We start from the raw sequence: 13991 nt of genomic DNA on the forward strand, positions 1-13991 counted from the left end.
TCTTACCCAAGTGAAGCGGAGAAAGGGGTGTGTAGCAGGACGGGGGTTAGCCGCCCCCTCAGATTTTGTAACACTGTGTTTTGTTCTCTGTCTGTTGTCCGCCCGCCAGAGGAGGAACATCACGTAGGCGCTAGTACCATATTTGGATGCTCTGCTGCAGGCCACAGCGGAATCAACCAGCTCGGTGGGGTCTACGTGAACGGCCGGCCCCTCCCCGACAGCACCCGGCAGAAGATAGTTGAGCTGGCGCACTCGGGCGCAAGGCCATGTGACATCTCTCGTATCCTGCAAGTCTCCAACGGCTGCGTCTCCAAGATCCTGGGCAGGTAAACACTTTCTACTTGCTGAGGAAGCTCTTGCCAGTCAGTTATAACATTGCTTGTTCTCGCGGCCTGTAACTGCGTGACATGGCGGTATGCATGGTGCTACTGCGGCCCTCCTCGTACAAACCCGCGCCCGCGCTGGGTGAGGAGTCTCGCCACGTTCCTGCATCTAACGCAGTACCAAAACTGCAATATGAAAGGGCTAGTCATAATTTCGCCTCCAGAGTTAAGGGGTTTGGGTGACAGAAACATCGCACCTCAACTGATACCTGAATTAAAGGTAAAGTTGTCCCTGTGCTTAACTAATTAAGCACTGCTCCATGAAGGTGAATGGGGGAGTGGATGTATAGATCCACATTTTTTTGACTCGGCACTAGCTGGAGGTGAGTGGTCAGCTTCACGCCCCTCCCACCGATTTCCCCACAAGGTAAGAGCAGCTGGTACCAATTGGGTGGGCCCCAGCAGCGGTCTGCATAACGTGGATCACGCGTAGCGTAGTTAGTTGAGGCACTATGATACAAGCCGGAAGGTCGCGGGTTTAAGTCCCGATGAGGTCATTGGATTTTTTTTTTTATGACCTGATTCTTCCAGCCGCACTATGGACCTGGTGTCGACTTAGCCTCTAACAGAAATGAGTACCAGGAATATTCTTGGGGTAAAGGGAGTCCAGCCAGTGAGTGAGGCTGACAACCTCACCGCTATATATTATAAAGTAAAGTTAATATCGTGAATTCTTTCCATCAATATAACGAGTTCCGACCATGGAATTTGCTTCTCCTATCAACAAACGAATTAGCAAACCTTCCTTCAGAAAAGTGTGTACCTCTATACAACGCAAAAACTGAGTTGTTTGCTAACATTTAGTAATTTAGGTGTGTGTTAGGTTGCTTTAGCAAAATGCCTCGCGAATTTTCGGGAAATAAATGACAAATTTATGTTTTCTTACAAATTCCAGGTACTACGAGACTGGTTCAATCAAGCCGCGGGCAATAGGCGGCTCGAAGCCAAGAGTTGCCACGTCCAATGTAGTGAACAAAATAGCGGACTACAAGAGGGAGTGCCCCTCCATTTTTGCATGGGAGATCCGAGACCGTCTGCTATCGGAGGGCGTCTGCACCAACGACAACATACCTAGTGTGAGTTCGGAACCTTCCAGTGCGCTCGGCACAGCTCCCCAGAAAGTGAACTTACTTGATTAACGTCACTGAACAGAGTTCTTGTAAAGCCGATAGCATCCCAACCACTCCCCCACAAACTCCTGGCCTCTTATGCAATCAGAGGATGTTCATAGACGCCCGCCATTAATCCCTACCCTGAGCCATTTGATTCCAGTCCAAATTTTTATGTCCCATAATTCTTTAGGATATATTTTTATGTTATCTTCCAGTCTAGCCTGTCTGTCTCCCACATTACGTTTTGTGTATTTGTCATCACAGTGATTCGTTCTATATAACTCGCTTGCTGCACATTTCTGATGCTTGTCCGTCATAGCCTGCTTGTAAGACTTGAATTTAATTCATCGCGAAGGTGAAATTGTGTCTGTCTTTAAGCACCACGCCATGAAGACGTGTGGCGGAGTTGAGGTAAAACTCCCCTCACTCTTGGCCATGACACTTGAGGGAGGTGAGTGTTCAGTGAGCTTTACCCCGGGGAAAGTGCCCCCGGTACACATTGAACAGGAGGTTTGATGGTCCCCAGAGCCGGTCTGAATACGACGGTGGGCAAGTTGGGATTCGAACCCGCGCCGTCTAGCCCACAGCCAGTGACTGCGATTCTGATATGTGATATTTATTTATGCTGGACCTGAGGTTCTCACCCCACGTGACATGACGCCGTGTATTCCGGTACAAGTTATCGACATTTCAGAGGAAAGCACTGAGACAAATTTCAGGGTCGAAGATTAGGCTTACGCCTTGCTGGTTGCTTGCCTGTCAAACTACTCAATCCTGAAGACGGAGACATTATGGTCTTTCGAAACATCGGTGAACATCTACTTACACAACATCACATATTTACTGAGTTACAGGTTTTTATTAACACCTAAAAATCTTAAAACTGATTTTTCTGTCCATTTTGAAGGCCATTATGATCAGTGTTATGCGTCTCCGAGAATGTAAAGAGGTTCGCCATGTCTGCAGACGTGCCTCACTTTCTCACGGAGCGACTGATCCGTTCCGCTGCTCACCCTTGCCCGACTCACACCATACTGCCTCTCTGAGCACAGCTCTTCCCGCTGTGTGAGCCGCTTCGCCCCACACTGGGCCTGGTCTCGGGGCCACTGAAGTGACTCCATACGGCAGGGGGCAGTTCACGTGTGGGAGCGTCCTGGTTAGTCAGCTTGTGGTTCTGTTGTTACGGGCCACAAGCGCACCACAAGCTATTTACAAATGAAGCCGACTAAACGTCGTCCTAGTTTACTCTCTGTACTGAGGGAGGGACACAGCAGGTTAGCAAGTAAAGCTATCCCTTTAAGAGTCCGTGGAGCCCATAGGGCTGTGAGACGTCAATGCTCCCACATTTTCTAGACAATCGGCTCACAGATGGCGGTGAGTTTGTCAGCCTTAGGAGCCGGCCGCCCTTTACCCGTAGGAAGATTCCTGGTACACATTTCTGTTATAGGCTGAGTCGACCTCAGGGCCCATAGTGCCGCTGGAAGGATTAGGTCAATTGAAAAATCCAATGAACTCATAGGTAATTGAACCCGCGACCTTCCCGCTTGTGGCACAGTGCTGAGATCAGGGCACTGATTGGAATATTTGGACCTAGGAGAGGGGAAGTGACCGCAGGGTGGGGAAAGTGCGTAAAGGACTCAAGGATCTGTACTCTTCGACGGATATTATTAGGACGATGGCATGGGAGGGGTCTGTAGCACGCATGGGCATTGGCTTCTGTTAGGAAAGCCTGAAGGAAATAAATCATTTGTTAGTAGCTAGGTGTACATGTGAGAATACTATTAAAATGGATGTTAAAAGTGGGGCTCAGAATAGGGCCCAGTGTTGGGCACTTCTGAAGGCGGTGCGGGATTCTGGAACTTGATGGAACGTCTGTCTGCCCCTGTCTTGCGGCCTGTCCTCTGTGGGTGTAGGGAATTGTGTCTGAAGCCATGGGTTTGTGTCAGGATTAAATTAATATCGAGGCAGTCAGGGGCGCAAATTCACAAGGAAAATTTATTTCACACTCTACCAAGTGCCAATAGTTTTATTATATTGTGACATGTTGACCCCTACCTCCCCAGCTGCACGTAGCTGTAACGTAGCGCTCGCGTAATAGGCGAGTAATCACCCCGCATCCTGGTAGCTATGCAACGCGCAACGCGAGATGACGTCACGAGCGGAGCCGAAGTGAGCCGAGCGGAGCCGACGTTAGCCGAGTCCCCGCAACCTTGAAGCTATGCAAAGCGAATCAACAGCGGTGACGTCACCGAGGGATATCGCGGTTGCTAGGCAGCAGTCAACAACTCCGGACAGCGTGGCTAGCAACAAGGCACCAGACGACAATTGTCCGATCAAGGCTACATAAGGAGCAGCGAAGGCTATTCACAGTCAGTCAGTGAGTCCTCGAGCTACCTCCGAGTTAGTTCTGAGTTAGCCAGCAACCAGTCAGTTGTATTGTGGCATTTGGCGTGTACTATTTGTGATACTGCAGATAACAGTAATCGTAAATCTGTAATTGGGGTGATTGTAAGTGCGAATGTGAAATAAAATTCGCTACATCAAATACATCGTGAAGTTATTTGTCGCGTTATACGCCCAATACGCGACAATATTTTCTCATAAGTATTTTTTATTGTCAAAACCTGAGGTGAGTTCCGTTACTAGTTTCGTTCTTAATCATTCCAGGTTTTAAAAACATCGTCCTTCCAGATATGTAAACAGAGCTGTAAAATGTGAACTGTTGAGGGTGAATATAGTAATATAGTAGGTCAGAAAGTAGAGAAATATATTTTGTTTCGTTGTATCGTGTCTATTCTGTGAGTACTGATAATATGTTGATATGTATGTGTGACGGAAACAGGTGGATGTATAAGTTTGATCGTTTGTGAGTATTATTCGTGGGAGAAGGCGTTCAACGTCGGCCTCAACGTATCATTCGATAACATGCAGGATTGAAAATTAATATAGGAGAAATCAGAGGAAAGCTTAGGTAACAAATGATGAGGCTTCCCTTTGAATTTTAACGGATGTTACAGTGGTTAATAAAAACGTCGCAGACCAAGTATTATAAATTCTATATCCAAAAATAATTCTTATATGGAGTATAAGCATTTACGAAACGAAAATCCATTCCTGTTGGAACTTTCAAAAATAGAAAATACAGCAACAAAATATGATCGATCGATAGCATGGCGTTTGCCTGTTGTCTGTACCTTCCAGGAGTGTGTGCTCGATAAGCTCCGAATCATGGCGACACGCGTAATCTGAAACACTTGTCGATCTTCTAATTACGGTTTAAATAAACAATTGAACGGAATATTTTTCTAGGATTTTACTGGGCAAGTGGGTTCCTGTGGACAGGGTCTAAATTAGAGGGAACCAATCCAGATACAAATTTTAAAATTGTAAATGCGATTGTTGTTTGAGCTGTGAGCCCAGTAGCACACACGTGATTTAATGCAGCACCCAAAATGCGTGTCATCTGTGGTATGAGGTTTTATTTCGAGTTATTCAAAGAATCAGACGCTCTTTTTATTCCAATTGGCAAAACGGGAAGCCTGCATTCACCAATGAAGAGATTGTTTCTCTCCTCATTAGGGAAATTTCATATTTGCAATTTTAATTAAAGAGCGATTTATTCGCAGGGGTCTGCCTATTCAATAGTTTATTTTCCAAAGCGGCCTTTGACAATATTTGTATTTTTTTTTACACGACACAACAGCTGTGTGTACTTGATGCATCATTGGAACTGCCTGTGAGCTCGCCCTAATGTCAGGCTTTTGTGTGGATTCAAATACTCTCTTAACAGCCCGTAAATACAAAATTATGTTTCACAATTCACATTACGGTCTTCCGGATTGACGCCATATAGTCTGGTAGGGAGGTATCAATCTCTCGTTGGAACATGAAGTAACTTGTGACATCATGATGGAGGCTGCATACCTGTTGGGTATCTTCAGATGTGTGTTCCTCCGAAACGCTTCTGTCCTCCTACCAGTCTGCACCGCGTCATAACCTAGCCACGAGAATATTACTCATCACATCTGTAAAGAAAATTGTCAAACATTTCGAGAGGCCCGGCTGGGAACGTCCTGTTCAGAAGTTTATAACACACTGGACCGACGACTATGATGGCTTAGACGGGAAATGATCATGGCATTTTATTCGTAAAGCTCCTTGGAAATGTCAGCTTGGAAGACGTAGAAAGAGAAGGCAGGAAAGCAGGAGGGATGAGAGCAAATGGCACAGAACCGTAACAAGACCCAGTTCCATGACTGCCGTTTGGACCCTGAGTGTCCAAGAGTCACGCTGACAATCAAAGGCCCATCACAGGGACCTGCCCTTCTGCAGCCGCAACACTTCCTTCATCTGATCTCTCCGTCCGGCTTTATTCTGATTCTCCAAGCCAGGGGTGTCCCAACGTCTGCACCAGGCTCATGTCTGGTTGCTAGACAGCCGTAACCTGGTTATGACGCAAGAACACTCTATACCCAGCGTCGTTTTGTCGCGTAGCAACCGTTTAGATCGTCAAGCATTCACTACGCGGCGCCACGGCAGTAAAAAAAGAAATAAAGAACGTGGTCAACGGCACTAGATCTATGTTCATGAGAATGCTGAGCAGTTTAAACATTTTAATAATTCTGGTTTCGGAAAGTCGGGTGTCATGGCTAGTCTGTGGTATATGGCGCGAATTTCATTGAAGGGTTCAGATATCCCTTCTCTGTGGGGATTCCGAGTGGATGGAGCTGGCTCAGGACTATTGCCAGTGGCAGGTTTCTGCACACCTGTTAGTGAGGTGAAATCTCTGGGTTTTGCTTCCTCCGAGACATGTGAAACGTAACCTGAGCGTGCCGGAACAAATGTACGCTTCAATATAAAATGACTCAACACCCCCGTTGTGCCCACCCCTGCCGTCTGAGGGCTTCATCTCGGCTACTACCGCGTGTATTGTCACGTACAGTGTCAACAGAGGGAAATCCCCTGCAGCAGGAGGTACCGGACCTTTGCCCTCTGCGTTGCATCTTGCGCCCACGAGTTCTGCACTGGCATGAAGGTTGCAGCCCTCCAATGTTCTGGGGTGCGGCCAATTGAGGAGCAATCGGATGTGAAGGGGCAGGGAGGCGGCCGGACATGGCCTTCTGAGGAGGCACTTTGTGGGGGCACAGTACTTGGAGAGCAAACCGCTCCGTCACTACTCCCTCCCTAAGCTTATGTCTCGCAAGTCAGGCAATTCGGTTGCAATGTTGCCCTAATTTCCATCTCCCCACGTTCCATGCGCGAACGTAAAACTATGAAGATATTATTATCCTAATAAATTGTTCCAGTTGATATTTCTCCAGCTTTCTGGATTCTTCCAGTGCAGTCTTAATCCCTCCAGGCTTTGATTTTCACCGTTTCACCGTTTTAGTCAAAGTGGTTACCATATGTACCACTTGCTTCAAAATTGAAGCAACTCTGCATTTTTCCTACAGGATATATTTATCTGTTCGCATGAGTATCAGAAGGTAGAGATAAGGCTGTGCCTGTGCTTAACTAAGCACTACGCTATGAAGACTACAGGGAAGTGGGGGTAGGGGCCACGTCCGCTTAATCTCCTCACCAGGTGGAGGTGAGTGAGTCTCAGAACAAACATAGACTATTTCCCCTACCAGCACCAACCAACTGATCTTTGGAGTGGAGTTTGCCTTCTGTCGGGCAGTATCAGACCATGTAAACATTTTACACCTACTTCATTCCAGCACAGCGCAGTCGGTATAGCGAATGGCTACGGGCTGGACTACAGAGGGGTCAGAGTTCGAGTCCCGGTAGTGTCAAGAATTTTCTCTTCTCCACGTCGTCCAGACCGGCTCTGGGGTCCTCCAAACCTCTCCTATCCAATGGGTACCGGAGGCTCTTTCCCTGGGGGTAAAGCGGCCGGGGCGTGAATCTGACAACTCATCTCCAACCAGTGCCGAGATGAAGAAAATGTGGATCTATATATCCACTCCCCCATTCACCTTCATGGAGCAATGCTTAGTTAGTTAAGAGCAGGGACAAATTTACCTTTACTACATCCCAGCATTTTGTTGGAGGAAATGTGTAAAAATATGGAAATCTCTGCGGGATAGACTATGCCCTGGCTGAGATTCGAGTCGGGTACCTCCTGAATAAAATTCAGAAGGGCTGTACAGTTACAGCGTCTGGGCCCTTCACGCCTCCGTTTTCCCGCTTTGTAGGATGGGAATGGAATCCAAAGGGCCACTTTTGACTGGGAGTGCAGGCCCGCTGCATATGGGTTAGAGTTTCAGACCCCGAAGGGACTGATGGTAGAATAAAACTGAAATTGCTTCCAGAGCAATGAGCCGGAATAGGGACGAGTTACGTGCTTGATGGCTTGGGTTCGATTCTCAATTTCTCTCTACTGCACAGTGTCCAGACTACACATGCTCATATCCAATGGTAACCGGGGGTAAAGAGGCCGAGGCTTGAAGCTGACCAAGCGGCGACGTCAAGAATTACGGAGATGTACTTCCATCCCCCCCCCACATGTCTTCGTGGCGTCATACTGATAAGCACAGCGACCTCGACTGGTTCTGAAGCAGGGTCACAGTTCGATGGAATACGCAACTGTGGAAACCTGTCGAGGCTGAAGTCAGACCAAGATATCCATGTGACCGACTTCTCGTGAGAGTCATTTGGGCTGTCGCTTCCATCTAGTGCCGGGGTTAGGAATTGGAGGAGATATACCTCCACTCCACCATACACCTTCATACCACCGTGCTTAATTAACCACAGGGACTAGACTCACACATGTTCTGACGTCCATCTTGATGTTTCGTTTCAAAAGTTCATGTGCCTAGCAGAGCATCACGCTGATGAAATTACTTCCCACAAATAAGGACAAAGCAATTGTTTGTTACTGTCGTTCAGGCTTACGAACACGATTTACCCTAAACGAATACAAGTCGCCATTTTCTTCAGAGTTATTCCTCACCCGCAGAAGTACAATTTCCACCCTGTGTACGTTATATACACGCACATTACTTTAACCCCCACAAACTTCTCTTCCTCCCCCGCAATTTTCATCCCCTTGATGCTGTGTTGAGCCCCCCTCCCCCTGCGGCACATAGCCATGATGATATCGTGTCGGAGGGTGGCGCGGTGGATGTGCGCGCTGTCTCACCCTGCCTCAGGGGTTGCTGAACACGATGGCGCCCCCCGCAAGCGCCGCGCCGCCCAACTCTTCTGTACCCACACGCCTTCCTTTTTCTGAACAACTTAGCAGATTATCCACAATTCTAGGATATTTTGACTACTACCTTCTATGAAGCTAACAGTTGCTCATCCTCTCAAGAAATACCTCGCCTTTTGTGACAGCTGAAGATTTATTTCCGCCCTTGTCCCTGTGCTGAGATACAGGAATGCAGTCCAGAAATTCCCACCCTAATTCTGTGAGATTCATTTTAATATTAGCCTAACATTTGCGCCTAGGTTACTTGTGAGACCTCACCTGACATTCTTAGACTGAGCTATGCGTCTCTCCTCTCGAGTGCGTGCTAAATGTCCTGCGTGTTTCATCCTCTCTGCTGTGTGGTGTAAAGGTAAAGGTAAAACTATCCCTGTAACAGGCCGTGGTGGCCCATAGGGCTGTGAGACGTCGAGACTCCCACATTTTCTAGACAATCGGCTCATAGATGGCAGTGAGGTTGTCAGCCTTACGCGCCGGCCGCCCTTTACCCACCAGCAAGATTCCTGGTACTCATTTCTGTTAGAGGCTGAGTCAACCCCAGGGTCATAGTGTGCCTGGAAGGATTGGATCAATTAAAAAATTCAATGACCTCATTGAGAATCGAACCCGCGACCTTCCGGCTTGTAGCATAGTGCCTCAACCAACTACGCTACTGTCTGCCCCCTCTTCTTACTAGAAATTATCATAACTTCGATGTCATTCTTTATGATATATTTTCGGCCGGTAACTTAGCCTCACACTACAAGATATCTGCTTTACTAAGTTTGATCCATCCTGATTCATTATGGACCTTCCTAATGACATATTTTGAAAAGCATTGACGATAAAGCGTCTGCTGGTTTCAGATCATTCTAATGTGAAATGTTTGCTTGAATAATGGAGGGAAACGGCAGTGGTCTATTTTGCGACTAAGGAGAAGGACTTCGGACTTAAATTCGATGCCAGACTGGGGCTGGAGTTCAATTCTTTTCGTAATAATTAAATGCCATGCATTCCATTTCACAACGAAGTTAAGAATTTCCCAGTGCGCGACGTATGGGGGGAGATGAGGCGGTTGTGGTCAGCTCGGACCATATTTACCCGAGGAAAGATTCTGTGGTCCCAATTGAGTAGGAAACTGTGTGAGCCCCAGAGCTGGGTCGGACGACATGGCGAAATCAAGAAGAGCGGGGATCGAATCCCAGTTGTCTGTCTGTATCCAGTCACCCTTCACTGCCTCACGTATCCTACCGATCACACGGAAGATGGTGACGCTCACCGGAGTGCCAGAGGAAGACTTCGAATCTTGCGAGAGATGCGTGCGGCCGGTTGGAGGCTGTCCTCTGTCTGCATGTAGAGTGGACAGGTTTGGGATCCATCCTTGTAGGCAGCGCAGGGTTCGTTTTGCGTGTGAATGCGAGAGAGAGGGAGCGAGCGAGCGAGGGGCGGGAATCCCAATGAAGGGAGAGGAAATTGTGTGAGGGATGCAAGCACTCCCCTTTCTCAACAAGGGGACAAGAATATAGGAGGATCTACCATCAGGGGTGACCACCCGGAAGGAAAACAGACTGACCAATTCGGTAACATCCAAACAGCAACTTGGGAAGTGCTCAAGTTCTCACAGTGGTGAATATGAAACGCGACGAACTGGAGTCTGATAGAGGTGAAAATATTTCGGAGGAAATTTCTGCCTCCATCTTCAGTATAGTAAACTGAGCGTTAAGAGAGCGTTAAGCAGAGTCTGGACCAGGGGTGCCACCACAACGTTCTAATATTTCTACCATAGTACAATGCCTCACATTCCAGAAGACACTAAGTGAATTTATTCTGCTAAAGCCAAAACCTCTGCTTCTGTCGAGAGTTAAACCTCGGTCATGCAGACCGCGAATAGTAACTTTACCCTCTGAGCTACCGACAAACATTTCAACATCAGCGTCTTATAGACGGAAATATTATAACGAGGAGTTTTATAATTTGTCAACCACGTGGAAGAGCTAGACGTAGATGGGAGTGTAATATAAAAAACTGATCTCAATTAAACAGTGTGCGAGAATGTGGATTGGATTCATCTGGCTCGGAATAGAGACAAATGATCTGCACTTGTGAACACGATAATGAACCTTTGGGTTCCACAGAATAAGGGGAATTCGTTGACCAGTTGAGCGACTATTAGCGTCTCTGAAGGACTCTGCTTCACAGAGATAATAGGCCTATAAAGAAAATAAGTGCACTAAGAGATATTCTGTGGGTCTATACATCCACCCCCATACGCCTTCATGGTGTGGTCCCTAATTAGTTAAGCACAGGGCAACTTTAAGAGCTGACTGAGGTTCTCACAGCGGGAACCTGTGACGTCATGTAGTCTTCGGAGCAGACGAAGGAGCCGGTAGGTTCCTTCGAAACGTCAGAGAAGATGTAACAGACTACAGATGATGGAAACCCCTGGGACGTGGCTAATGGAATGAGCACCATTACAGTTACGAGATAAGAGGGGAGGAACCCGACGATGGACCAGTGAGGAAGCGGGTGGCTACAGAGAATGATCAGCATCTCAACCCTCTTCCCTTATCTCCCGCCCCTTTTATAGACGAGGGAGCTCGTTGTGTGGTAGATAAAAGAACTGGAAATGACGGGAAGAAACAGTTCTCCGAATCCGGATGTCCACCATGTTAGTTCCGAGTCGGTAGTGGAGGGGCGTGCGCCGAACTGGTTCTCCGGCGGTTGGGCAGTTTCTTCTGCAGCTTGCCCCCCCCCTGTAACATATGCAGCTCCTTGCTACAGCGGCCCGCTGCGTTTCTGTGCGTTCAAGACAATAACGTTTACCGAAATTGCCCGAACCTCCCTCGAGTTAAGCGGCGCTCCCAAAATTGTAGGGTATTCAGGGGGGGGGGAATGTATATAAACTTTACGCAATAACTTTTTTTTTTCCTTTTCAACACTACTTCTCTCTTCTCTCGTTAAGAGAAGCTGGGTGTAAATCTCGTCAACAGCTGTCTTACCGCCACTCAGCAGTTCAGCACCTCCACTTCTCCCCCCGCCGTTCTGTGCACCTCTGCCGGATCGAGACAGTATGTGACGTCATCTCTTCTTTAAGAACCGCTCTGAAGCCTCGTCGTGGTTCAGAAAACGCAAACCTTGGGAAAACAGCGCGACTTATATTCGGGCAAATGCACTGTAGTAATCCAGGGCCTGAGCAGTGCTCACTAGCCTGGGTATTCGTCATTAACTGAGAGCTGCATCATTTGTTAACATAATTCAGGGAGGCCCCAGAAGCCCCCTAGTCCCCTCTAGGCGAGAAACCGATCACGCTGGTCGAAGCGGTAATGCTTCTGACTTCTATTCTGGAGGTTCCGGGTTCGAGTCTCTGACGGGACATCGACTATCCCGACAGGCCTATTGTGGTTTTCTTCAGTTCATCCATGCGAATACCGGACCAGCGCCTTGAAACAGGCCGTCACAGGCTCCTTCCACATCCCTTCCATTTCACTGCCCGTTAGTCGCCCTACTCCTGCTCGCTATGCAGTCCGAACACATGAAAGGGCGGTGAAATAAGTTACAAACTGGAGCGCTTTGTTACTTTGCCGAATTCCTGACCGCCTGTCCTGGTGTGCGGAACAGAGACATTGCATGGACAGCGCCTACGGGGGCTGAGGCAGCTACTGGCGCTCTCCACGTATGGGTTTTGGCCTATGTTCATCTCTCCTCATCCGTCCACTTGCTCTGTCTCTTCCTCCACGGCTGATGTCCCACTGTGCACCACAGATATTGAGCAATGCTGTATCAGCTCCAGAAGTTACTTGGTGCCGAGCAACAGGACAGCCCGGAAGACGCAGGTCTGCCACGGCGGTCCCAGCGCGGACGCGAGGGCATGGTCGCGTTCGGTTGCGAAGAGCCAGTCGTGGCCTATTTAAAGGTAGTACCCCAGCATTTGATTAGAGGAACTTAGCATGTTGCAATATACCGCTGTAAAGTCCGGTAGGCCTACCTATATTTCGATAATATACTGAAGATAGGAACAGCGGGTTTCTACAAGAAGTTCATATCTGTCTACCAGAATACACGGCGTCATAGCCCAGATTCCTATAGTCCTCGTGTTGATTCCCGTGAGAACTTAAGATCATACTAAATCAGGTCAGTTTATTCAAAATAGTGCCCCCAGAGGATGAGTCAGAATTGTAACAGATGAGTTAACTTGTTGTCTGTCATGTTCATCTGCTTCCGTGGCTTGGTGCATGATCCATATCGCTCGCAACGCGCGGACCCAGTAACATTCCTCGAATTAGTTTTAGCAAAACACCAAAACCGAACGAGGATGGTGAAATCGAATGACGCGGCAGCGAACAGGAAGAGTCGACTCTGATGACGGCCATGACGATCATGGTGATAATGGTGATGATGGTAAATTCGATTGTTTCATCAGTTCGTGGTAATTTCAGGTCAGCGGTTTTGTGAGCAAGACTCCAGCTCGCTGAATGGCTGGGCTGTGTCAATGTATTGCTAAATGCAGCCTATTAGTTTGATTGGGGGAGGGGACCCAAGTTCCGTGACACAATGCATTCACGTGCGGCTGGCTTCAGAGTACATCGTCACCACATGGTGGGCGCGCAATGCTGCCCATATGGGAGTCAGTCCCAGCGGGGGGGGGGGGGGGCAACCACCGACTCCGGTTTAGTTTCGCGGTAAGCTCCGGGGAAGTTGAATTTTGCAGGCCCTGAAGAGAGTCTGTCGCGTCTCGTCTCAATGTCCACAATCCCATCCCTTAAAAATAGAGAGATGAGTGAGAAGATGGGGTAGTTTTGTGACATGGAAGGCGGGATTGTTGGGTGCAGGGGGGTGCAAAGAGGAGGCTCGGGGGGTCTGCGAGTACCACGCTTGGATGGAGCGAAATTTTCAATGGGATCAGTTAAGCGTGTTCCACAATTCATGTCCGGTCATATGTGAAATAACGTAGAGTAGTGTAAAGGGAGGGTTGGGTGACGAGAGGGGGGAGGTTTTTAGCGAGAGAGCCTGGATACCTCATCAGAGCAACGGGGGAAACAGGGTTTGAGCTCATACCTCATCACTACCACTGGGCTGGGGTAGCTTACCATAGTGGTTAGGGGCAATATACCAAAATGAATCAGAGGAGAGAATTTATTGTGAAATTAATTGAATTTTTGCAAGGAAAAAATACATATATTGCAGGATATGGTGGCATGTGGTTGGACAAGTAGAGCGAGTTGCAGACGCAGAAACGGAGGAGGGGGCGCTAGGGTTGGGGTGCGAGAACAAGCGCCAGTGCAGTTGAAGCAACAAGAAGAAAGCCGT

The 13991-nt window shown here is 48.1% G+C and overlaps 1 protein-coding gene across 2 annotated transcripts in view; it reads left to right on the forward strand.

The window, feature by feature from the left end:
• LOC111870927 (paired box protein Pax-6) overlaps positions 1–13991 on the forward strand; it is a 113957-nt gene that overhangs the window by 51897 nt on the left and 48069 nt on the right. Inside the window, exons 3-4 of one of the 2 annotated variants that reach the window (XM_023863568.2) lie at positions 110–326; positions 1279–1459. In XM_023863568.2, coding sequence (XP_023719336.1) covers positions 110–326; positions 1279–1459 — 398 coding nt within the window. The remainder of the gene's footprint in view (positions 1–109; positions 327–1278; positions 1460–13991) is intronic. The other variant, XM_033754048.1, reaches the window with a different exon arrangement.

Source organism: Cryptotermes secundus, unplaced genomic scaffold, assembly GCF_002891405.2.
Source record: "Cryptotermes secundus unplaced genomic scaffold, Csec_1.0 scaffold928, whole genome shotgun sequence".
Taxonomy (NCBI): Eukaryota; Metazoa; Arthropoda; class Insecta; order Blattodea; family Kalotermitidae; genus Cryptotermes; species Cryptotermes secundus.